The following is a 24,985-nucleotide window of genomic DNA, read 5'->3' as shown; positions in this document are numbered from 1 at the left end:
GTTGATCCATTAATGAAATTATTTATGCATGCTTCATGAATTTGTAAATAAGCATACTTAGACACACTTCATTCTTCTGCTAAACTATCGATGAATAAAACGCATCTTTGTGTCCGGGACGTACTTCCAGAAATTACATATTGATATAATGTAAAGTGATTTTTATTCCCTGGGGGGGGGGGGAAATAAAAGTCGACAGCGCTTATGAACTCTATTAGGCAAAAGGGAGATGGGAAGCGTGAAAGGGGGCAATGGTCATACAAATTAGGATACGATTTTCCTCTTCACGCTCACCCTTTGAATCGATGAGTTTCGATTCGGTATTTAATTTGACTGTCCAATAACAGAGTCGAAACGTGCCTGATTCGTTTCATCGCTTCGATCACTCGTTTTCATTTTCTCAGAGCAACTAGAGGGCGGAAATGACGATTTGAACGGGGACCGACAGTTACCCAATGGGAGTCGACATAACAAGCTGTGACCACGCCCATTCAAGGAGGCACCGAACTGGTTACGGAGCACAGCGCCTCATCTAGTTCAGGGCGGTCACTCGACGTCTCCAATTAATTAAGGATCATTTGCGAAGAACGAACCACCGATAGCGGGATGGGCGAAGAGAAGCAGTAGCCAGAATTCTTCAGACGTTTCGAGCAAGGGAGGTTTTGTTTGTTTTCTCTCGTCTGTCCCGCGCGCGCCGAAGCCCGAGACTGCAGCGAAGCAAGGAATAGGCAGACACGGTCTTCAGTCTGTTTTGCGGCGCACTCATCAGTAGAATGGCAAGAAACGTGGTAAGAGTGGCAACTTTTATTTCGCTTTTGGCTGGATAGACAAATAGATTTTTACAGTTGACTGATTATCGGAATCAATATGAAATTCAAATATGTGGTTCTTGGAACTATTAAAAATAATTTTTTAAGAACAGAAATATTCTAAAGAGAGCGAGTATTCTTTAATCAAGTGACAATGCGATGAGGAGGCTAAAACACTCAATTCGCTTACGAAATGTATATCATTAGCTGCATATGGAATAGTTATATTCTATTTTCTGTTTGTGAAATTCAAGAAAGCTTCATGACTTTACTTTTGATTCTGTAGATTTTATAAGGCAGTGTATTGTGTCTTAAATATCAGGAGCTTTCTACTCACCTTCAATTTAATATTTCGTGTCATATTCGGTACGACGCATGGAAACTGAAAACTCTAGAATTCCGACGCCGGATCAGGAGAAGAAATCGGAAATGTCAACTCTGTTAAAAGGAGCAAACGTGAAGAGTATTAAATTGAATGATATCGATCGCAAAACCGAACTGTTGGCAACTAAAAGAGAAACGACAGAGCTCATATCCAATTTTTCTGTTGCGTCTTTACTCGCAGGAACTAAAACAAGTTCACCAAGACCAACATTATGGACACCAACCGATTTCTATGCAAATGCTCTACAGGACCCGTCTAACGTACTGTCCGGACATGACTCCAATTTGAGTCCAAGTCTTAAACCATATGACTGTGGCGATACGTTGATGCCGATTAACGGTTCCGATTTGTACCTGATGGACAGGATTTTAGATGCCAGACCGAGATCACACGCTCCACACTCCCGGTTCCTAAATCCACATCATTCGAGGCTTCCTCAACAAATTCAGCCCGTATGGACTGCAGCTGGACCCCACGTGGTCGGTCAGAGGCCTCTCGTTCAAGGTTCACCAGCTACTGGATCTCAGTGGGCTGCTGCCATTTCACTTCAGGCCGCTGGTGCCCGAGGTAAGTACAAAGTATATTTTATTTATTCCACGTGGGAGAAGCATATGTTAATTTACATATTTTCTCTATACTGTATATGTTTCATAAAATACATGTATGTCCAAGAGAAAACTATTTTGCTTTAGGTATATTCTGTATACTTTTTACTTAATTAAGAACATATAATTAAAAATTTTTGGGCCTATAACGTGAAATTTCCTAATCTATATAGCTCAAATATATTGTAAGAAGTATTCATAAAAGTCATTGAGTCAAATAGTTTGATGCCACATTGAGTCTGTAAGTAGCGTTTTTGAATAAAATTTTTTGCATGGAACTTTGCCCTCTCTTTCAGAAGAAAGAATAAATAAATCAGTTTCAAGAACAATTAAGGAAACTCATTCAGAAGTACGTTTTCTTAAAATGTAATAGTTTAATTGGATTACGTAAAGTGTAGCAACATTGTACACGTTCTCTAAATGCAAACAAGAGATGTTATAGATACTGCAAAGAAAAAGATTCTTCTATGAAATTAAAAAGATATTCTTTTATATTAGAAAGCTGACGAAATTAAACTTGGAAATCTAAATACTGCAATAAAATAAATGCAAATGAATTATCGCCAGCTCGATCCAAAAAGAACGGGCTGATTAAACAATAGATATCACAAGATCAAGACAAATTAAGAGATAAGATTTAATTCATTAGATAATGCTGACTTTACAGGGAGCTCTGTGCAGAAGTAATGTTTCGGAAGCGTGTCATTGCTTTTTCAAGAAGGGAAAACTGAGCTAGATCACTCCTAAAAAATGCCCTGATTTCTGCCCCCTCCCCCTGCACACATACTCAATTAGTGGGCTAAATTTTGCTGGTTTCAAAATCTGAATAAATATCATCAGGATAAAGACCAACGCCGGAAGTAAATAAAGTAAAATGATTTCATAATCAACTAACATTATAGCAGTTATAAAATGAAATAAATAAATTAGTTTATCTATGTGTGCTGTAGTTTAAGATTGCACTGTTATCACTTTTATATATAAAATATTTATTACTTCGTTTATAGCATTGCTCATTTGAAGAAAGGCAGTAAATACTTAAACAACACGATAGTGACATATTTTAAGAAATATGTTAATATGTAGGAACAAGTAAGCTGGCTCTGACAATCTTTTTTACTAAAATAATTCAAACTACTACAATGTTTTAAAATTTTTATAATATACTATATTTGTCTTTTCACATCATATTCTCCAACAATAATGAAATACCGATATTTGCTTTCATATTGGAAAAAACAACAAAAGTAAATCAACAGAAACCTGGAGTATTTAATAGGCAAGTTTTAATGTAATTTACTTTATCATGAAATTCAACAATCATGCAGCAAAATCTGTTATTAGTAAATTAGCCTTTTGAACTTTTTTGAATATTACAAATTACTTGATATAAAGAAAAAAAATATTCTAAAATTCAGGAAATTCCGTGTTAAATATTTTCAGAAATCAAAATTTCTCAAAGGAAATTTTAATAAAGTAATTTAACTGAGAATAGCTTGTTAAAATACTTTATTAAGTTTTGCTTTATTCCCTCTTAAAAGGCCTAAATTTTCGTAACTATGTGATCAAATGATAATCTTTCATATCTTTTCGTAGTATAACGCTTCCACAACAGTTTATCTAAGCGTATTTACCTCAATCACATTTACAAATTTATCAACTCATTTTGATTCCTCTATTTTTAAGAATATCATTCATGTAATAAATCAAAACATAGCTGAATTTGATTGCTTTTTTAGGTACCTTATTATAATTAATTTTCTAAATATATTTCAATAAATTAGTGTATTTTATTATTTAAAAAAAATCTCGAAAAATACTCGCACTACTAGTTGATGATATGGAGCTGAACAAAATTTACCTTTGCAAAACATCGTGTGTTGGATGTGTTCTTATATAACACTCAACTTTATATTTCAGCAACTATGGAGAGGTTCTTCTTGTAAATATTTATCAAGTAATATTTGATATACATAATTTTCCTGTTTTTATTGCCTACACTCTAATCAGAGTTCAGATATGAAAGTTACAACACAAATTGTTAGTCTAAATTTATGAACATTTAGTCTGCATTATTAAACTAGCTGCTTTAATATATTCTGTAAATTGTCAACAAACTAGAATTTTAATCTGAATGTAATTCTAATTCAATGACTAAAAATGTGATTGAATAAGAGACATGTTCTCTCACTGCTTATCATACCCATTACGAAGCAAATTACATTTTAAATTGAAATTTCTTTTGTACTCAGTATTTATTCTGAACTCAGAATTAGTTTATTCTCATTAAGCTTTTTATTAGCGAAGTGTTTTGATTACGTTTAGTTAATAATGGTATTTAAAAATCATTTAAAGAGTTATTGTTATTAATATCTCATATGCCTGAAGTACTAGGGTTCAAGATCAGCTGTAAAGTTTTTGACAGTAGTATAATTCGATGACATTTCCAATCAAATTGTGTGAAAACTTTTTTTTTTTTTAATCTAAACCCAGTAAATATCAATGCAATGCATTTAACCCTTAAAATAAAAATGTACTTATACGAAAAGGAATGAGAAGAAGTGGGTTCCCATCATAATCTAGGAAATGACTATACTTATTTTAAACTAGTAAGGGTAGAGTAAGAGAAATAAAACAGAATCCTAAAAATAATAAACTAGAGAAATGTATATTAAAATCTGAGAGATGAATACGTCATAGGTATGAAAATTTAATCAGATGTATCGATGATTCGAAAAACTTTCACCAAACCCATAATAGTACAATTGTTTAAAATCTAAATTATTTTATTTAAAATATAAAACTAAGACAATTCCGGAAAAGATTTATGAAAAATATTAACTTTTATTAATGTCAGAAATCTCTTAGTAGTATTACATATTCATTACCTTTTCGAATAATGATGATCAGGATTCATTTTTCGTAATACTTTAGCTTCATAATTGAGAGGGAAGTAGCTTTCATTGGCATGTTCATTGACGTCTACATTTTCCAGTTTACAAAGAAATTAAGAAGCAGCCTGGATATATTATTCTATTCACATATTCGTTAAAATATTTTCTGTTGATGTCACTTTCATGTAATGGTTCAGTATCTTATACTCAGATGAAAATTTATTTTATACTATTATGTGTACTATGATAAGATAATGTTTTATCTCTGATTTCTCTGTGTATTGAAGAGATGTCTTATTACTGTATAGACTTAGGACACAGCCATTCTAAAATAATTCTACAAAACTTCAAAATTTCACTAGTACATTAAACTTTGTTTATTAAATTCCTTCCCCTCCTCTGTTTACAATCATATTGTTCGTTGGTGCATTTTAACATAGTTGAATCATTTCTTAAAAGTTAAATAACTTGCAACTTAAGCAAAACTACAACTTTAGCCCATCAAAATAATATTGATTGTTTATTTTTAGAGAATTATGTTTTAATATTCAGAAAACTGGACTCTGATGGGAAGAAAATTCAAATAAGTTTATTTGTTATTTATTTATTTATTCCATATACCTTAGAACTACTGATGTAATATGTCATCAGCATTAATTTAGTTACTCGTTTGCATTCTATTCCTAAATTCTTCATTCCCAAAATTTAAAACCTAATATTCAGATATAAAATTTAGATTCGGCAGTGAAAGTGGGAATTTTACTTCATGAGAATTGTTCACCATAAAATCAGTAAAAACTTTAGATAAACATCGTTACTGTACTTTACAAAATGGTTAATTAAATTGAAATGCATTTTTATCTGTTTAGTTAGTAACTAATGCCTTTAACATTATTTTAATAAAAGTATATTGAATATTTATGCATCTAAAACTGCCGGTGAGATATTAGTCAAAACTAATCGATAAATATGAAATTAAAAATTAAATTTTAGTATTTTTTTAATTTATAAATATTGCTAATTTGTAATAAACCAACGCCACATAAAGGGGACAGATAGTAGGTACAGTGCTGTAATTGGGTCATTACGTATACACGTCATGAAAGCTTTTATATCTGATCAACTGATTTTACTATACTATATGTGACATATTTTAAGGAGTTTATTCGTATGCAGTCGAACTTCCTATTTGCTGACACTCACGGGGCCAACGCTTTTATCCGATACTAGAAAGTATCCTCTAAATGAGAGAACTCTGTCTTTCTTATTTCAAGATTTCAGGATTCAGGAATTGTCCGTTGATGGGAAATGTTTTCGAAATTAAAGAATCCGTTAATTGAAATTCGACTGTATTTCAAAATTTCAGGATTCAGGAATTGTCCGTTGATGGGAAATGTTTTCGAAATTAAAGAATCCTTTAATTGAGATTCAACTGTATTTTAAAATTATCTGGAACAAATGCTTAATACCTAGTATTCACTCTTGGGGTAGATCTGCGGAAGCCATGTAAATATACTCTACGTAATTGAAAGTTAATATTATGTAGAAATTATTTACTATTTGTGAACTTAGGAACTGCCGTTAGGTTTTTCCCTGGTTTGAAATAAATTGCGTAATGCTAGAGTAAAATTTTAATTTAATAAATACTAAATATTAAGATTAATATATTTACCAGGTCTTATACAGATTAACATGTAAGGGTTCTTAAATACAGTGTTTCAAATGCAAAACAAAATCCAAAAGTTATCTTTCACAACAGCAGCTACATTTTATGGGTTTTCAATTATTATTGTTTAGTTTGCTGTTTACAGAGTTTGCACTGAAAGCCACGCGTGCTTTTGGAAAAAAAAAAAAAAAAAAAATTATAAGTTGATGATTAGAGAGAGACCTAAAAATAAGAAGACTCGGGATAAAATCATACATTTAATTATCATCTCCGTTTTCATGGATGCATTCAAGTTTACCTTTTTAATCAAGTTGTAGAGACATTAGGATTTTTTTTTTTTTTTTTTTTTTTTTTTTAGAAGCCGGAGAGAAGAAAAAGTAGCAACGCCTTAGCCAGGAATCGAACCACGGACCTCTGAAATACCGGCTCAGTGTGCTGACCACTACACCACGAAGGCACGCTAGGAAGGCAGGAGAAATACCTTACATACTCTCCCTTTTAAAGGTGGACTGGGGTTTATAGGGGTACCCAATCGCCAAATCCTGGGTGTGGAGAGTCATCATTCACAACCCTTTTAGTTCGGGCGCTTCTGTAGAGACATTAGGATTTTTTTAGGAAGCAAGAGAAGTGAAAAATGAGCAACGCCTTCGCCAGGAATCGAACTACGGACCTCTGGAGTACCGGCCCAGCGTGCAGAACCACTACACCACGAAGGCCCGCTAGGAAGGCGGGAGAAATACCTTATAAAGTTTATCTTTTTAATCAAATTTATCTTTTTAATCAAGTTTTAATCTAGCATAAAATTTGAATTTCTTAATGTAATTTTATAATGTAATATTACATAGTGCTTAATATTCAGCAGATAGAATAGAACATTTAACTTTTGAGACCTCATTTTTATAAATTTTGGAAAATTAAGTAAGTTTTGAACAAAAATCCGAAAAGCACTCTTCAGTTTCCTCTGATAAGTTAACACACATGATATGCAAATACGCAGTTACATTTCTTTATTGAACGTATCTCTTATTTTTTAAAATATCTCCTTTTGACAAATTTTCCAGAGTCAAAAGGTAAAAGGAAAATGTAACTAACTTACGTCTAGATATAATATCCATCTGGTATGATTAATTATGAATGTAAAGAGGAAATTTCGGGTAATTTGTAACCGGTGTAATTTGCACTTTTTTTTAATATAGATTAGTGCTACGTGCAGTTTTTATTCCTGTCGAAAAAAAAAGTGTGTCTTTTGTTGAGTTTGCTCAAATATTTGAAAGTTGGTAAAGCCTGAGCACCCTTTTCAATCGGATTTGCTTTTTCATATCGCCAGAATCTTGTCTATAATTAAAATTATGTGTGAATAGCTTTCTGAAAAACTATTAAGATAATTATAATTTCATTAGAGACTTAAATTTTGCGTATATCTATAGAAGCTACCTTAAACATGTTGATTTCATTTTCATTCGTAATTTGATATATTTTCCTATTAACATTTCTATCTTTATAGAGTGGGAGATCAAAATTCACGTCTCACAATTATTTTTATTCGCGACTTCATGCTAGAGATGGGACAAATCTAAAATTCTCTCGAATTCGAATGCTATATGATTTTCGAATTTCTTAAACTTTTTCTATAAGAATAATAATAAGAAGGGGGCGGGCACTTTTAAATTGAAGCAAATTTGAAATCTGGCTTTTAAGTTAGCAAGTTTAAGACAGATTTTTAAAGATACATTTACGTTAAAAAGAAGAGAAACACGTCAATGTGAAATTTAAAGTCGGGCAAAAAAGCAGTTTAGTTTGATGCTCAGATTTTGAATAAAACTCTATTGAATCAATTTCGAGAGCTATTTCAAACAAATCACTTTTCTTCAGGAGGAAAAAATATTCTGGATAGTAAAACAAGAGTGCTGTATTTTTTTAGCCTAATATTAAATCCATTTATATTTATTTGAAAGATAAAAAAAATTAACAAATGAATTACATAACTAAATCTGTAAAACTTGAGGCTCATTTTCTCAATATAATTTGGCCAAAAATATATGAGTAACGGCTGGCATTCTTTAATTTATAACTAGTTTTTCTTAAATTAAAAATATTGTAGAGGGAAGAAAATCCTTTCAAAAATTAACATAAGTAAACGCGAAATATGGAATATTAAATTCTCTTCAGTAGCACTTACGATGTTTACACGAGGTGATGTTGGAGATCCAGGTCCACTGAAATTGCATTATTTGTGTACTTTCTTAACGTACCTGCCATTAAACTTAATGAAATTAATCTTATAGTTTTGAGCTAAAACGTTTAACAGTTTAAGGTTCGGGTCTGAAAGCTTCGAATGACCTGAACATTCGGATTTCGAATCTCGGGTCTTTTACAGAATCTCTTCTCTACTTCGTACTTATTTTTACTTACTTCATTTTTTGAATTGGCATTTACTATAATCTAATTTAAAGGAAATATTTTCTCGGTATCTCTAACGTTGAATTTTAAAGGGAAGCTTTAAAATTTAGAAAGCTCGAAAGAGAACTGCATTTGCTGATTAACATCTAGCTAGATTATTTCTATGATTGAACGATTTTTTTTAAAAATTTCTGTTTGGATTTAGATGCATTGTACATAAATTGCGATTTCATAAATCACAGTAGAGCGTTCGGGGCATTCTCTCCTTTCAAAAAATGTAGTAGTTCTGAAAGATTATGCATTATGCTTAAATGTTTTCGAATTTTCCTGAAGCAGAAGACAGAGTCGGGTCATATATATGTTCGTTTCTTACTTTTCATAGTATAGCCAATGTCTCTAGACATTATTGGGATATTTAATTTGCTGATCTTGATCCATCCATAAGAAAACTAACATATAGTAAGAGATATTTTTAAAGGGGTAGAAAGAGAAAGCGGTTGTTAAGGCAGAAAGAGAAAGAGGAAGCTGACTTACTTATGGTTAATTTGCATTTTTTTTTGGTTACAGATGAGGATGTAATAGCATTAATTTTATTGGACTAAAAATTCAAACGAGAAAAATTTCCACAGGAATTGATCACTTTTTCCAGTCTTATATAACTGTTAACAACATCAGACATTACATAAATAATCGATGAAAGCAATTAATAAGAAAATGACGCATAACATAAATTTGAAAGCTAAATTATTTTTGGTTAAATGCGCAAATTATTTGCTTTAGGAATGCATGATAAAAATCCTCTAAGGAATGTTAGTTTTAAAGATTAAAGTTAAAATTTTTTGTATATACGTACATATATGCGTATCAAATAATTAATTAAAAAAAATTCTTTCTTTCATTGTTAGCAAGCCTAGAAAGAAAAAGGCTAGAAACTAAAATTTAAAAATTAAATATATACCAAATTTATAGTATATATATATACCAAATTTAAAACAAATTTAAGGCAGACACTGCATAACTTAAATATAATAGGATTATTTATAATATAAACAGGATTCTAGCAGCTTAAGTTGTCGCATATTAGAAAACTAAACTCAAGTAATTATAAATTTTGAAGTTTTTAAAATACTATTAAGAATTCACTTTTCTTCAAAATGCATTTTATTCTTTAGGTTTTTTTTTTTTTTTTTTTTTTTTTTTACAGTTTTTTCCTTCCAATAAAACTAAACAACTTATGTCTCACAATGAATTTTAAATAACAGTTTGAAACTAAAAATTAAACAAAAAGTTTATAAATTGCTTTATTGCAATTCAGAAATTTATAAGAAATTAAGACAAATGCAATAAAACGGTTTTCGTGCCAGAAGTCACATAAAGCACATAAAAGTCTGAGTTTGCATATTGTGAGCAGAAAAATAAGATTGAGCAAGAAAAATCTTATTTTTGCAGTTTGATTACTTTTAGTCTTCAGTTTAGTTTTAAATCAAATTTAATTCTGTGTAATTGCAATAAATCCAGAATCTTCTCTCTTCAGAGAAATCTAATTTAGCCAACAAGCAACTGCGAATATTTCAACAACTTAGAAAGTCGTCTTTAAATGTATATTTCATATATAGCTTATTCCTATTATTTCTGTTTAGAGTTTTTAACTCTCGGTTTTCATTAAAACTTGCAATAAAAATAAAAAATTGAGAATAATTTCTTTCGCCAGTCTAAGTCAGATTTCTAGTGTAGAACAATTCCTCTGAAATTTTTAATCCAAAACTTAAATTAAAATCAAATGAAAAATGAGTCTCATGGCTCTTTCATTTTTAATACGTCTTGTTTGTTGCTAAGCTAATGTGAAATATGAGTTCTAAAGATCTGTAATGTATAAGAACTGTCAGATAATTTTGTTAAATCTATGCAGCTGTTTCTTAACCAGAGCTAGCGCCAGATCCGGTGCCACCGGTGCAGTTGGAACGGGTGGCAGAAGTTAAAGGCGGAAACTATTTAGAATGTAATATAAAGACATGGCCGGTAGAATTTAAGAGCCACAGAGACTGCATTGAGCGGCAAAAAGTTTAGCACCTGTAAAAGACTATCAAATTTTAAATTTCTTAACAACACTCGTACATTTTATACGGCTGAAACTGGAAGTTTATTTTCAAAATTGGAATCCACTAAAGTCTATTTATAGAAAATAATGAATCAGGATGAATACTTGATTAATTTTTGCGTTTCAACGGTTAAGCATGATGAAGTTTCTTTCCATAAAACAAAAGCTTCCAATGCATTATCAGCGTGGTTTCTGAAACAAAACAAAATGTATTTAGATGCATAATTTGCCTTAAATTTTAAATCCTACAGGTTTCTTATAATCTTAAACTGAAACAGAAAACATTCTTAAACAATCTGAAAGCTAAACAAAACACATTAATTGATCTGAAATTTTGTTATTCAATGGTAGAGAATTTAAATTACATGTGAAAGTATACAAAATTTATAATGAATTCGAATAGGATTGTTCCTGGATAATAGGATATTAATTTATAACGAAATAAACTAAATGGGGAATCCCCTTTCAGTTTCATACCTGAAGATCATTCAGAATAATGTATTCATTAATTCATTATCCATTATTAAAACAAAAAAATACTATCATTCGTCTAACTTTTTATCCGTCCGCCTAGTCAATTTTGTACCTTATAGGTTATTTCGTAGAAGTTAAATGCGTTTAAACATCATTTTGATTATTATTTATGAACACATAGTCTTTACATTGCAATAAAAATTATCACAATTATCACACGATAAGTAATTTACTCTAAAGCGAAATAACTGAATTTTTCCCGACGCACTGTAGTCTGATGAGGAAACCTAAAAACTACTTTTACGCTGAGTTTTTTATTGTTCAACAACAACAGCAAAAACTTATTCATTAATTTAGCGTGATATCAGAAATGATTCCATCTATACGTAATTAAATACTGACAAGAAAATTGATAAACGGACGATACATCTGTGCCTATGTCCTTAACCTTAGTAAGAAGTGTATTTAATTAAAAATCTAAATATAATTCATTTTATTTTATTTGAACTAATTTTATAGCTTTTACTACAGCAGATTTTAAACTGTGTTCTGGATATCAATATCGATACGCTTAAGAAACTCTCTTTAAATCAATGCTCTGTAATTCAAGTTACTCAATTATTCAGAAAACAAATTGTCCTTGTCTTCTCACTTTTCATGTTAACACATTTTATATCATCCAAAACGTTAATCATTTATTGTAGCTGCTGAAAATATTTATTTTTATTTTGAGAAGCAGATTTAGACAGAAATAAGCGGGTTACTAAACGAAAAACACATCCATACAATTTGTACCTCTTTCATCTTCGTAAGTAGTACTTCATTTGCGGTATCTTTCTGTTTAGCATCTCGGGCATGTGTTCTGCATCTTCACACTCTTTCTATTTGCTTGAGTATAAGCAGATAATTATGTAGCAGCTGAAAATGCGCTTTAGTGATTTATTTGAGTTTAGGGCGGCTAAGACGTAACACAGATATTTTTCTTTGCATGTCAAGAGCGGTAACTGTGTTGTTTCCTTAGCTGAAATCCGTCAAAAAACATTAAATAATTGCATTTTTCAAAGAGAGCGGATACGATGAAATTCACAAAGCATGCCTTCTCTGTACATACACTCATATTTTAACCCAAAAAGTGTATTGCTATAATAGTTTTGTCAGTATTTTAATTTTTAACTTTTCTGAATGCAATTTTCACACTCGGGAAAATGATTTTAAGTCACCAGAAATATTTTGTACCGTTATAAATATTGAAACGCGATTTGGTAGTCAGGGAATAAAAATTCATTTTCTTTATTGCAGGTAATAAAAGATTATTACCTTTTGTGTCTTATCAACGTACGAAACAGTATAAAATAATCCAAAATGGTTTTCGTACTTTTTGCTCTATTTTGATATCTTTTTCTTTTATTTAATAATGCATAAACACATTTTTAACAATAACGAATTTAAAACTTGCATTAATGAAAATATCGTAAGAAATATTTCAACCGTACATAATGAAAAAAATCTTAGTGTCTTATATTATATCTAAGCATTATTGAGTTTGTTGGATTACACTGAAATTTCAGTTATCTATTAATTTAGAAGTCAAAGAACAAAAATCAGCGTTATATTTGCACATTTTCCAGAAAACTAGTCCTGGAAAATGTGAAAATGTAACGCTGATTTGTATTATTTGAATTCTAAATTAATCTTTGTACGGCGTGTTATTTTAACCTAAATTTCAGTTATCTGTTTCAATTACTTATATGTCTGTTGCATATAAGTAGATATAGATATAAATAGAAAGGGAAAGAGAAAAAGGGGCATGCCAAACACACTCTGCGTTGATAATTCTCTTCTATGTAACATATTTTAGCGAAAATATTGATAATTTTACGTGCAGTGAGTTACTTAAAATAGTGAAGAAGTCAGTTATAAAAATGAAATGGGACCAAAAATGGATTTTAAGACTTTAAGCTAGAATTTACCAGTCTGTGACAAATGCAAACATAAAGCAAGCTTTTAAGGTCAAAGAGCGTTTCTTAAAGCATGATGCGTGGAACTTTAGGCTCAACGGTGTCAATGGGCTCATCAAGATACATTCTGTTTAAAGAGTATCCTGAATTATATATTTCAAATAGTATTATTATTTCCTATTTCAATACACATTTTCCACATACGTGTTAAATTCTTTTCTGTTACATTTTCATTGGGATTTGTTTTTCTTATTCGACCCTTGATGTTCGTTGTGGATAAACTATTTGCTCCAGATTGCCTACACAAGCATAAACTATGATTTTATTACTATCTTACGAGCATAACTAGGATGTACGAATACTACTATGCTCTTAGAATGTTTCCACAAAATAGTACCTTATATTTTCTGACACGTCAATTTTCTTTCCAACTTTAACAATTGAATATATAGATTGTTTCTGAATTAGGTTTTCTGAGTAAATAAGCGAATAAAAGTTGTATTGTAAAACTGATTTTAAGAGGAAGCATACCTGCATCAAGAAATTATGCCAAAATACTCCAGTTACATCAGTCCTGGTAAGTGCAAGTAAGAAATCCTACATGCTCACAAACATTTGTTAAAAACATTTAAACATGTGAACTAGAAGTCTTTAAATTATATAGATAAAATAAAAGATTACCCCTTTTTTATATTATTCATTCCGATACTTAAAGAGAAATAGCATCACATCACATTTAAAATATTTCACAAAAACTTAAAAAAGTGCTATTAGGTTAAGTTTAATACGGAAATACCTCAATGTTGTTTTGTATTCTGCGGTCAATCCGACAAAGTCGATAAACCAACAAAAGCAGGCTAGATCTTAAATCCTTAAGAATAGCTCTTAAATTTAAATCATTGAATATAAAACAGTTTTTTAAATGAAGTCAAAAATTATTTGTGTAGCATTTAAAAGTCTTATGACTTTATATTTAATTAAAATTTTGTAAGCATTTTGAAGTAAAACATGACAGGTAATTTTTGGTAGCTTTAGGAAAGTAAAAAATGACGAAATATTCAAGAAATGTAAAGCATTAAATTTATTTCTCTATTAAAAAGAGTTTGACAAAATTTGATACAGAATATTATAATAATTTCTTCAGTATAAAATGTTTGCGGATTTTGATACTGAAAATTTCAGTCACCTTTTTTTATTCAAAATAGTCTGAGCATTACGGTATGAAAAACTTCATTCACTTTGTCACAAACAACCACTACTCAATAGACCAATATTCCAAACTCATCTGGTTAAGATTTAAAAGTTTGCCAGCTTTTTGTGATTCTTTCAATACTTTACCTTTTGTTTCATAAATTTTTCAACTCAAATGTGATCGGCCAATCCCGATCAATGCTTGAAGACCGAGTGCCCGACTTCTGAGACTATTCAACAGGCTAGTTGATTGCGTTAATGAATTTTACACTTCGGTTTCTGGGTATATTCTTAATAAATCTGAGTGTGTAAAGTATTGACAATGAATTCTTTTAGTAGAAGTATGTTTAAATATCGTTATCGCTTTAATCCAGACGTTGGTAATACAAAAACTTATGATTTTGAATTAAGTTTATTATTGACTAATTCGGAATTCATCTTGATACACATCAAATTGGGAAATACTTAAGCAAATGTCGTCACAGTAAATTTTCATACAGTAAGAATAAACTTCACTTGTATTGCAATAAATCTTAAAGTGAAATCGGCTCTCTTTTCAGATTTTTTCTACCTTTTAAATCTTTTAAAATATTTCACAAAAACTTAAAAAAGTGCTATTAGGTTAAGTAAAACAAAACTTTCTGTATTGTTTGTTCAGTCAATTAAGGAAAAGCATATGCGAGTTATCTGCTTTAAAGCAGGGGTGGCTTCATGCAGGATTTTCTAAGGGCAACTAGTTCGTCTTACTTCGTTAAATCTGTTAGGTATTTGACATGTGATTTAAAGCACGCATGAGAAATAAATTTACGTCTTCCTTTAAAGATATCCTTCACTGCTGAAACCTAAAAGTGTAAAATTAATTTCGCATGCCTCCTGCTTCCCTTCAAATGAAAATTGTCTAAAAAATTGTCCAAAACTTACCTTAGGAATAAAAAAGTCATTTGTCAGTTAGCAACGGCTTTGTTATTCCCTAAATTAAAAGTAACTGTGTTTGCTAACTAACCTATTTTAGAAAGTCAACTTCCCTCTTATACCGTCCAAAATGAAGAGAAATACAATTATTAAGCAGTACTTATTGTTTTTTAAAGCATTAAACTGGAGCTTTCTTTGTCTCTTCTACACGCGTAATGGAACGAAACTGACACCAAAGAAATTTTTCTTCAGCTTTAGTTAGTTCAAAAAGCCTCTCTCTTTTCCATGTAAAAATAAAGCTGGCCGTGTTTTCATGGAAGTTATGTGTAATTATATGAATCCATATTCAAGCATTCTAACTCACTAGAGAATTGTAAACTAAACAAGTATGAACTTGCATTACGATAGTAGCGTCTCTCATTTATGAACTGTTCATTTTATGTATATTGCGTTTAATTAAGCGCACAGTTCTCAGTATCACTAAAAATGTAATTGTCAATTTTTTCCATTAATAAATATTTTTTCATTTAGGTAGAAGTAAAAGAAATTTCACAAAACTCTATGCTAACGAGCAGGCAACTTCTGATTGAATGTTCATAGATTTTAATGTGTAGCATCAACAACTCATATTTTTAAATTATCAGTTTAATTTAGAAGCTTTTGAAATAATTTTTGAATTTGAGAAATATACAATTTAAACAATATAAACTGATATATTTAAAACATCCCTATAAAAATTTATAGTTTTAAGGCTTTGATGCTTAGTTACAAGTTTACAAAACTGAAAATTTTAAATGTTAAATTGGACAGTAGGGTGATTAGAGGAGGCTTTTTGCTAGTCCGAACTATAGGGTGTGGGATAGACCACCGCGTAAGGCTTGGTTGTGCTTGTAGGTCCTTTCCCACTTCTAGCGGGTGCGGTACCGGTCTACCCTCGTAGTACAACCCACGCAGCTTTCTCAGTGATGAAAAGGATATACGTCTGATAAATTTATTTTTTCCTAATGAATGCCTTCTAAATACTATTGGAAAACATTTACAATAATCTAAAATTGACATACGGCTTCATTTAAAACCTGAGCTCTTCTGTTCACATATTAAGCGTTTAAGCGAGAGAATAAAAGGAGCGAATACTGAGAAACAGCAAGTAATCCGATGACATACTTGTGCACGATTAATAATATTTATTTGGGATTGCGACATGCAAATATAAATGGAACTTCGGTAACTATGCAAAGCTAGGGCTTGAGACTAGGACTAAGCTAAAATATTGAATGTCTCGTCTTATTTGCTAGCATATAAATTCTAATTTAGTGATATTTCTCCAGAATGTAGCCTTAGCTGGAGCTGTGACATGCCAAAGCTACAATGGAAAAGAAATCGAGATTATCAAAATTAGTTTGTTTGTAGTGACTTTGTTGCTCAAAGTAACCACTGACTCATACGGTACTTCTTAGTTTTTGGGATATATTCTAATTCTAGCTGAAGCGCACCGGAGCCCTAAATAAGAAGTCTCCAGCACTTATTTATGTAACGGAACACTTATTTTAGTAAAAATTTTATCTAGAAAATTTTATTTTTAGCAATAAAATTATATAAAAAATTACTTATTAAATTTTAAATTATCTCTTTACATTTTATTTAATTACCTTAACTTTAATTATTTTAACAAATAATAATAAATTGTGAATTAATTAAACAATAATTACTAGTTAAATAATAATTAATAAATATTAATTATTAATATCAATTAAATAATTATTAATTAATTTGATACTCATTAACTATTTAATTTTTAAATTATTAATGGTTTTAATAGTCATTTTGTTTATTTATTTACTCTTGTTTCTCTTTCGTGATGGTCTTTCATAGGGCTCCGGCACTTCTACTTTTAGAAATTAAGCCTTGCTTATACCACTATGGCTTTAACATCTTAGAAGATATTCCACTTAACTTTTAATAAATCATGTTTTTTAGTGATTTAACGGCAATAAAAAACTAGAAAATTTTGCTTATTTAAGATTTTTCTCTTCCACCTTTTGGATATGTTAGCGGCATTTGCTATGAATTTAATACAGTTAGCTTACTCATGTGAGCACAAAAGCTGAGTTAAATAATTGTTTAATAGTCTAGAAAATATTTTATGCAGATGAAGTAGCAAATTGTAGGAATAAATTTATATATCAATCCAGAATTTCCTACTGATAAATGGATCATTTCGAAAAAATAAAATGCAGAAATAAAGAGAAACGTGCTTAGGTAAGAACCAACTAACTGGTAAACAGAACTACGTTCCTATCATTTCCATAATTAAAACAACGGAATCCCGGACGCTGTAAAGAAATGGAAATTAATTCTAGAACATTCTTTAATAAAGTAAGGGAGAAAATTTGATATTTTTAAGAAAGAACATTTTAAAAGCTGAAATAAACTCAACAGTTATGGGGTTAGCTCTATCACCCTTCATTCAGAAGACATCGGTTTCAGACCGAGTTAAAATATCATTTTTCCTTGTGGTTTGAGAAGCAGATTTTTAACTTTAATTAACTTTCATGGGGAAAAAAATAATAGAGCTCCTGTTAAAAAATATGCCTTTAATTTGCATCATTTCACGCTTCGTAAATACCTGTGCTCAATTTTTTAAAAAAAATTCTACAACTGCAAATGGAAAGCTTTTCTTCTATCAGAATGAAGCAGCAGTACACTAGCATATGTAAATGTTATTATTTGCAGCTAAGGGATATTTTTATTAACAAAATTTAAGGAAATGCAATATTTTTCCTTAAAAGCATCATAATTCTACATGCTGAACTGAAACTTAACAAGACCTTCAAACATTGCATTTTACCTCAAATATTGGAGCTTTAGGAATTGAATAAATAAGAGTTGGATTTCATTTACCGTTTTGTGTAAAGGATAGGATTATTAATCTACCAATTAAACTAATGTTTAGGTGAATGTTAGTTGAATGCACTTACAATCAAGTTACAATTTGTGAAAGAAATAATGGAAAATAAATTAAAGATAAGCTCTTTCTACTTGTAGTTGTAGAAATGAGTCATTCTTTCCAATTCTGAGCCAGCATCAAAAACAACTGAGATCATAAGTTTTTTCAAAATCCATGTACATAACATTATTGAAATAAAAAAGCAACTCTTTTTTTTTTTAAGTATCTGGATTAATTGGTTGATTAACTGACTATGACAAAGCTAGGGGATATCTGTCTCATGAGAAAAACTGTTCTGTTACACAATAAGGCAAAACTCAGAAGCTTCAAATATTTAGCCACTTTCCTGCAATCCCACCAAGCTAACAGGCTGGTTCATAGGCGTTTTCGTAGTTTCTCCCCATGTGTAACGTACATACGAGCCAGTTTCCCTTAGAAAGTCCTCCACAAAGACATCCCTTCCCTTAGGCAAATAGCCCTCCAGGCTTTGCTGTAATCACATAAACCAAACCATCCTGGAATCGGAACTCGGGGTGAATTATTATTCACCAGCGGTGGATACCTAATAATTCATTTTGATTTACTATAGCTTGTAATAAGATTCCAGACTAATTAGTTTTCAAATACAGCAGTCTGTTGACTTTTGACCAGTTTCGTTAATACTTTTAAAGCAAATATTTGTTGGTAAAGTTATAAAATAATAATTATATAAATAAAATAATATAAATAAACACTAGAATCATATAATTATTAAACGCAATTTTTATATAACTTAATGAACAGTATTCTTCCATTTACACTCTTACTCTTCTGTTCAATCTAAGCTTCAGTTTATAGCTTATTATAAATGCTTATACATTGCTTAATAATTAATGTTAGTGACAACTGGTTTCATGAGTAATGCCCATGTATACTACTTTTAAATTAAACGGCTTTCATGAAAGTAAAACTACCATTCGCCTCCTTCCCTATATAAAACCGTCCGCTGCTTGTACAGACAATTTTATTGAATTACTGGAGGAAGCCTTCTTTCCCAGTAGTCATGTGCTTAAGACCCTTGAATACTGATAGCTCGAACCAGGTTTGATTCTAGGTGAACAAGCTGGCTCCAAAGATGCTTTCTGCTGTTTTTTTTTCTACTTATTCGCGAACATGAGCTAGTTTTCCTCAGAAAATCCTCCACGAAGGCAGGCTGCATACTTCAAGTTCTAATTTATTTCTTAAGTAAAAAGCCAAAATTTCAAAATGTCTTGCTGATCATACTGAACTTTTATTTGTTTGCAGAGAAAGGTATTAACGCAGCAATTCCTATTACAGTGATGTTGCGAAACATAAATTACTTTTAATACATTAAAAATTATACTTTTTGCTTTCTAATGAAATTGTTTATGCTGAATAACCTAAAATTTTGTCGGATTTTCACTCTACGTTAATTTTCAGGATTTTTTAAATAAGGTCGCCATCACCCCGGTTTAATTTAACTGTTGCTTAATCAATGCAATTAAGGTGTTTTTAGCCGAAAGTACTTAAAATTCGACCTTGTTTTTCTAGGTACATTGGAGAGTCAAAAAGTTTCCAAGTAAAATTCCATTTGAAGTTTATCAGAAATATTTTAATCTCCAAGTTCTAATTTTAGTTATATGAACCTACTTTATTTCATTCCGTCCAACTAATGGCAGAAGGTTGTAAATTCAGCTTAAGGGCAAATTTCTGAATATTTATTTTAAATTAAAAAAAAGGAAGGCATTTCTCTCACCCAAAACTAGCATTTGCGACTTTAAGAATTTATATTAACAAAAGTTAATAATTAAAAGCATAAGTGTCTCTTGAGTACCTTTTGCTGTTGAAAAACGGATTAAAAAGAAATTTATCTTTATAGTTCTTTGTTAATAAAGCGGAAATCTAACTTTTACTCCTAAAGGAAGAGTTGGATCCTAAATTAACTGTCTGTTTATAAAATAGCGAATGTCAAGAATCACTGATAATGACTAAGCTTACTGAATAATGACGCTCTTTCATATATACTTGCGGTTATTATACTTTCTTTTAACTTCATTTCCATAAAAATGATATATGAAGTGTTTCTAAAGTTGAATTTTCTTGTTGTCATAAACCCGTTTAAGAAAACAGTGGCTTTCAAAATAACGCCTTTTTTTTTTATTCGAAATCCCGCTGAGATTTACCGCAGTGTTAAAAGGCTAACCAGTTTTTTATCTAGAATGATTAATAAACCATTCGCTTGGGAAAATATCCATTAGATATAAGTAAAATTTCCTCATCAAAAGTACTTAAAAGGGTACTTTCAAAACGAGAAGTATCAATTTCGAATTACTTCCGAAAGTCAGACTTCAATGCGACTTCATCCTTCATTCTACTGAACATTATATTTTCTTCAAGATAAGAGCTTGTAACGAATTTAGAAAGAAAATTCTCTGCTTCAGACATTTTAAAAATCTATTGATGATAATCGAAACTATGTAGGATTAGGATTATTCAATTATGGCAAAGCACACGAGAGCTATCTGCTAAAGGGAGGGATGCCTTCGTGGAGGACTTTCTAAGGGAAACTGGCTCGTATACACGTTACACATGGGGAAAACTACGAAAACGCACATGCAGCCAGCCCGTTCGCGGGATTCGAACCTCGGACCGAACTACCAGTGCTCAGCGTCTTTACCGCTCGGTCGCTGGTGGGCCTCAAAACTATATAAGTACTAAATTCAGAAGTATATTTTTGACTGCACATATATGTACTTTTGACTGTTTGAAATATCAATGGAGTTTTAAATTACAGTTTACTTTTATTGTCAGCTATTTAAGGCGACCATAGCTTACTACAGTCCAAGTTAACGTGTATCCAAAGCAGAATTTCTGAATGACAGTAACAAAGAGCGGCTAAACGGATGGTATTTAAGTTAGCTCCAGCTTAATTCAATAAAACCAAATTAATTCGGAACGAAAATTGAGAACTCAAAGGCTTTGATATTTGTGAGAAAATAAGCCAGGGTTACCATGCACATCCACATTTAAGCTAAATGACGGTAATATATATATATAACCTTCATTAATCATATTACATCATTTAATAGGAAATTTTATTACTCTGAAAAATAAGCACTTCCTCTAGAGTAGCCGGTGAGGTATAGGCATTAAAAACTCCATTCGTTAACCATGTTTGTAAAATGCCTTTTGGTACTTTTCCGTTTTGCCGGCGCAGGCGATAAAGTCGCCAATAGTGCTACAACTGATGCCAAACGGAATAACCTCGCTGGTAACCTTTTACGCCTCATTTTCAAAATAAGTCGCAGCCATTTCTTATCAGATTGCTTGTTTCTTTCAATACTGGCATACAATTACATAGAATTTTTACCAGATAGTTCAATTTTATGCCCTAAGGCCATTCGCGGTAATTAAATCAACTAGGATGCAATCACACGGCTCACCCGAAGGCAAAATATAGAAAAGGCAAAGTCAAGGGTCATCAGTTCTAATGAGAATGCACTAGCGAAGTAAAGCACCGCGGTTCTACATAACTTCTGAGTAAGCTATTCGTACGAATTGAAATAATTCTTGCATTTAAACTTGTATTCCAAATTAAGATTAAACTTAAAATTAATGTAGATAATTACTGAGAAAATTAGATTTTTGGAGCGTAGTTTACGTGAGATGAGATCACTTGGAATCACGTGATATGAACCGGCGAATCAGGATATTGAACCGTGAAAGCATAGTAAATTCTTAAATTAATGACTTTTTACAAATTTATTGTCTTTATTTATTGGCTTTTTACAAAATTTTAAACGATACTAAAATGTTTATGCCTTCATAATACAAAATTCTTAGAACTAACATTTGTTAGCATTTTTTATGTATATACTGTATGTTGTCGCCAATAAAGTCTGATTGGCGAGATTTGCGCCGGTGAAACGAAAAAGTACCTGCCTTTTCTATTTCAAATGTGCAAGCAATTGCAGCATTTAAAAATGCTTTCTCAGAATAAGTTTAATTACAACATTAACAAAGTTTATATGGCACCAGTGACACCTTATTAATCAAACGTTTAATCTTTGGATTATGGTAACTTGGCGATTTTTTGGCGAAAATTTGGCGACCAACCCTGCTACAACAACCTGCTAGTTTTTGTTTGGACGCCATTTTGTTTTTACGAAGTAAAGGCAATTTTTTTATTTATTTTTTTTTTTTACTCAACATTTTTTTTTTTTTCCAACAATCTGCTTGCTGAATTACGCTTATGCTAGAACTTTTATGGAACAAAAGTGCTTAATCATGACCAAAATTAGGTAGAAATTGGGAGAAAGTGCAGAATCGCAAACTGCTTACCGCGTTTTTAAGAATTACACATACACGGAATCCATGTACACGTCGACCTATTTTCACTTAAAAAAACATCCCAGAATTGCACAAAATGGCATTGCGCACACTCTTAACTTTATCCATGTACACTGCTAAAGTCCTAGCTAATAACCTTTATCGCCTTACCAAAATGTCGCCAAACTACCTGTTACCATATTCCAAAGATTAGCCAATCAAACAATTGGTTAACTCTTATTGCTTTTATAAGTATTTATTGGTTTGAATTGACACGTATGGAATACCTGAGGCGAAGAGAAGTATTTTAGTTGTTCCTTGAAAATTATTACCCTTACTATTTTTGAAAACTCTATTTAATATGTCAGAGACCTGCTGTTAGAAATTGCATACTATTCCAACTCAGTGCTAGTAGTATCCCTTGATCACGGCTAATAAAATTATCTGATGAATGAATGAATTAATTGGTTGTTCAATTAATCATTGCGAAGTACTAAGAGCTATCTACATTAGGAGTGTTATCTCTGTAAAGCAACAGACCTTAGAAAAGTGTATGCATGCAAGCAATCAATTCGCTTACGGAAAAAACAACCTAGGACCTACCAGTGTAGCTCAACTTTAGCTTCTCGAACACTCGTGGATCCGATTATCCGATTAAAATTGCCTAAAAGCAAAAGAAATACAGAGCTAGCTCTACACACTATCTTCCAGTAAAATCATACTGCCTTCTCAAGTTATAAAAGATTATGTGTGTATATAATTATCGTAAAGCACACGAGGGCTACCTGCCTAAGGGGAGGGATGCCTTCGTGGAGGACTTTCTAAGGAAAACTGGATCGTATACACGTTACACGTGGGGAAAACCACGAAAACGCCCATGCAGCCAGCCCGTTCGCGGGATTCGAACCTCGGACCGAACAACCAGTGTTCAGCGACTTTACCGCTCGGCCGCTGGTTGGCCAAGTTATAACAGAAAGGAAAGTATGTTTTGTAGTATTCGATTTATATTGCTAATTTTACCAAATAATATTATAAAAAAACATGGAAAGTGGATGACCTCAGCTGCGAAACTTTGGGAAAAGATGATTTTGAACATTAAATTTAATGTAGAAAATGGAAAATTTCTAGCTATAGTTTTCTCTTCTAATATTATAAATCTAATGTAAATCTTCACAACTGTGTGTTTTTTATTGCATTAATAATGTAGCCAGATGTGTTACCTATTCATCGAAAAATAACTTAATTTTTAGTTGCGAGGTTTTTATTTATTAAATGTATAAATAATTTCTCTGATTACTTGCTCAAAGTATGGGTTTAATCCTAGTATCCGGTGCACACGGGATTTGGCTACTTTTGGAGACTTTATGATGAGCAGTAAAAACCGGACATTGCGATGAGTAGTTAACGGGTCATTCAAAGAAAATATATAGTTAAACATAGTATATACTATGTATATAGTATATATGCTATGTTATATACACACATAGTATATAGTGTATAGTATATATATATAGACGTTCTTTGGATCATTTTTGGTGTTGGCGATAATTTTCAAAGTCGCGCCAAGGCTGCACCGTATACTAGGATTTTACCAAAGTATGTATATTGCGAGTCCATTTGGTACAGGTTTATTTGATTATACGGCAAATCACTCAACGTGCTTTAACTTTAACATAGTATTTTAACTTTAAATGCTGTGTTTTAAAATTGGTTTATAATAACAAGTAATCGAAAAAATGGAATTAAATTTGTACAGGAATATCATTCAGATGTGATTTACTAATCATTACTAATGAACAGTTGATAACTTTAAAATTATTTCTAAAATACTAATTCTATAATTATACAGTTTATTTTATAATAGTGTCTTCATTTTCAGATTTTAAATTTGTTTTTAATGAATGAAGCATTTCAACCGACCGATTCTTCCGACTTTCACAATTTCGCTGGGAAAAGGAAAATTCCTTTTTGATAGATGAGTTCAGTGGCATTAGTATTACAGTGGGTAAAAAAAGTATTTGCACACCTACACTTTTGTTTGCAATTCATAAAAAGAAGCATTAAGAAATAAAAAAATTGGTATTGCCAAATCAAAATAAGTTTAATCATCCAAAACAAACAGAAAAATTACAATAATACAAATAACAATGCTTTCTTGTAACAAAATTAAAATATCTCGTATCAAAAAAGTATTTGCACACCTGCATGAATACAAAAATAAAATATATAAGCAAATTTCAAATAACTAATATTTAGTATGCATGCCTTTAGCATCTATTACTGCTTGTAATCTTGCTGGCATTGATTTAATTAAATT

The 24,985-nt window shown here is 31.1% G+C and overlaps 1 protein-coding gene across 1 annotated transcript in view; it reads left to right on the top strand.

Annotated features, from left to right (window-relative positions):
* The first annotated feature begins 548 nt into the window (after positions 1 to 548).
* The window catches only part of LOC118188150 (uncharacterized), a 72,676-nt gene continuing 48,239 nt past the window's right edge, over positions 549 to 24,985 (top strand). Inside the window, exon 1 of the mRNA XM_035358518.2 lies at positions 549 to 1,761. Within this exon, the coding sequence (XP_035214409.1) occupies positions 1,185 to 1,761 (577 nt within the window). The 5' untranslated portion in view covers positions 549 to 1,184. The remainder of the gene's footprint in view (positions 1,762 to 24,985) is intronic.

Source organism: Stegodyphus dumicola, chromosome X1 (genome assembly GCF_044657685.1).
Source record: "Stegodyphus dumicola isolate Sdum_Otavi_A_Nest chromosome X1, ASM4465768v1".
NCBI lineage: Eukaryota > Metazoa > Arthropoda > Arachnida > Araneae > Eresidae > Stegodyphus > Stegodyphus dumicola.
This window is presented reverse-complemented; position numbering and strand designations above follow the sequence as displayed.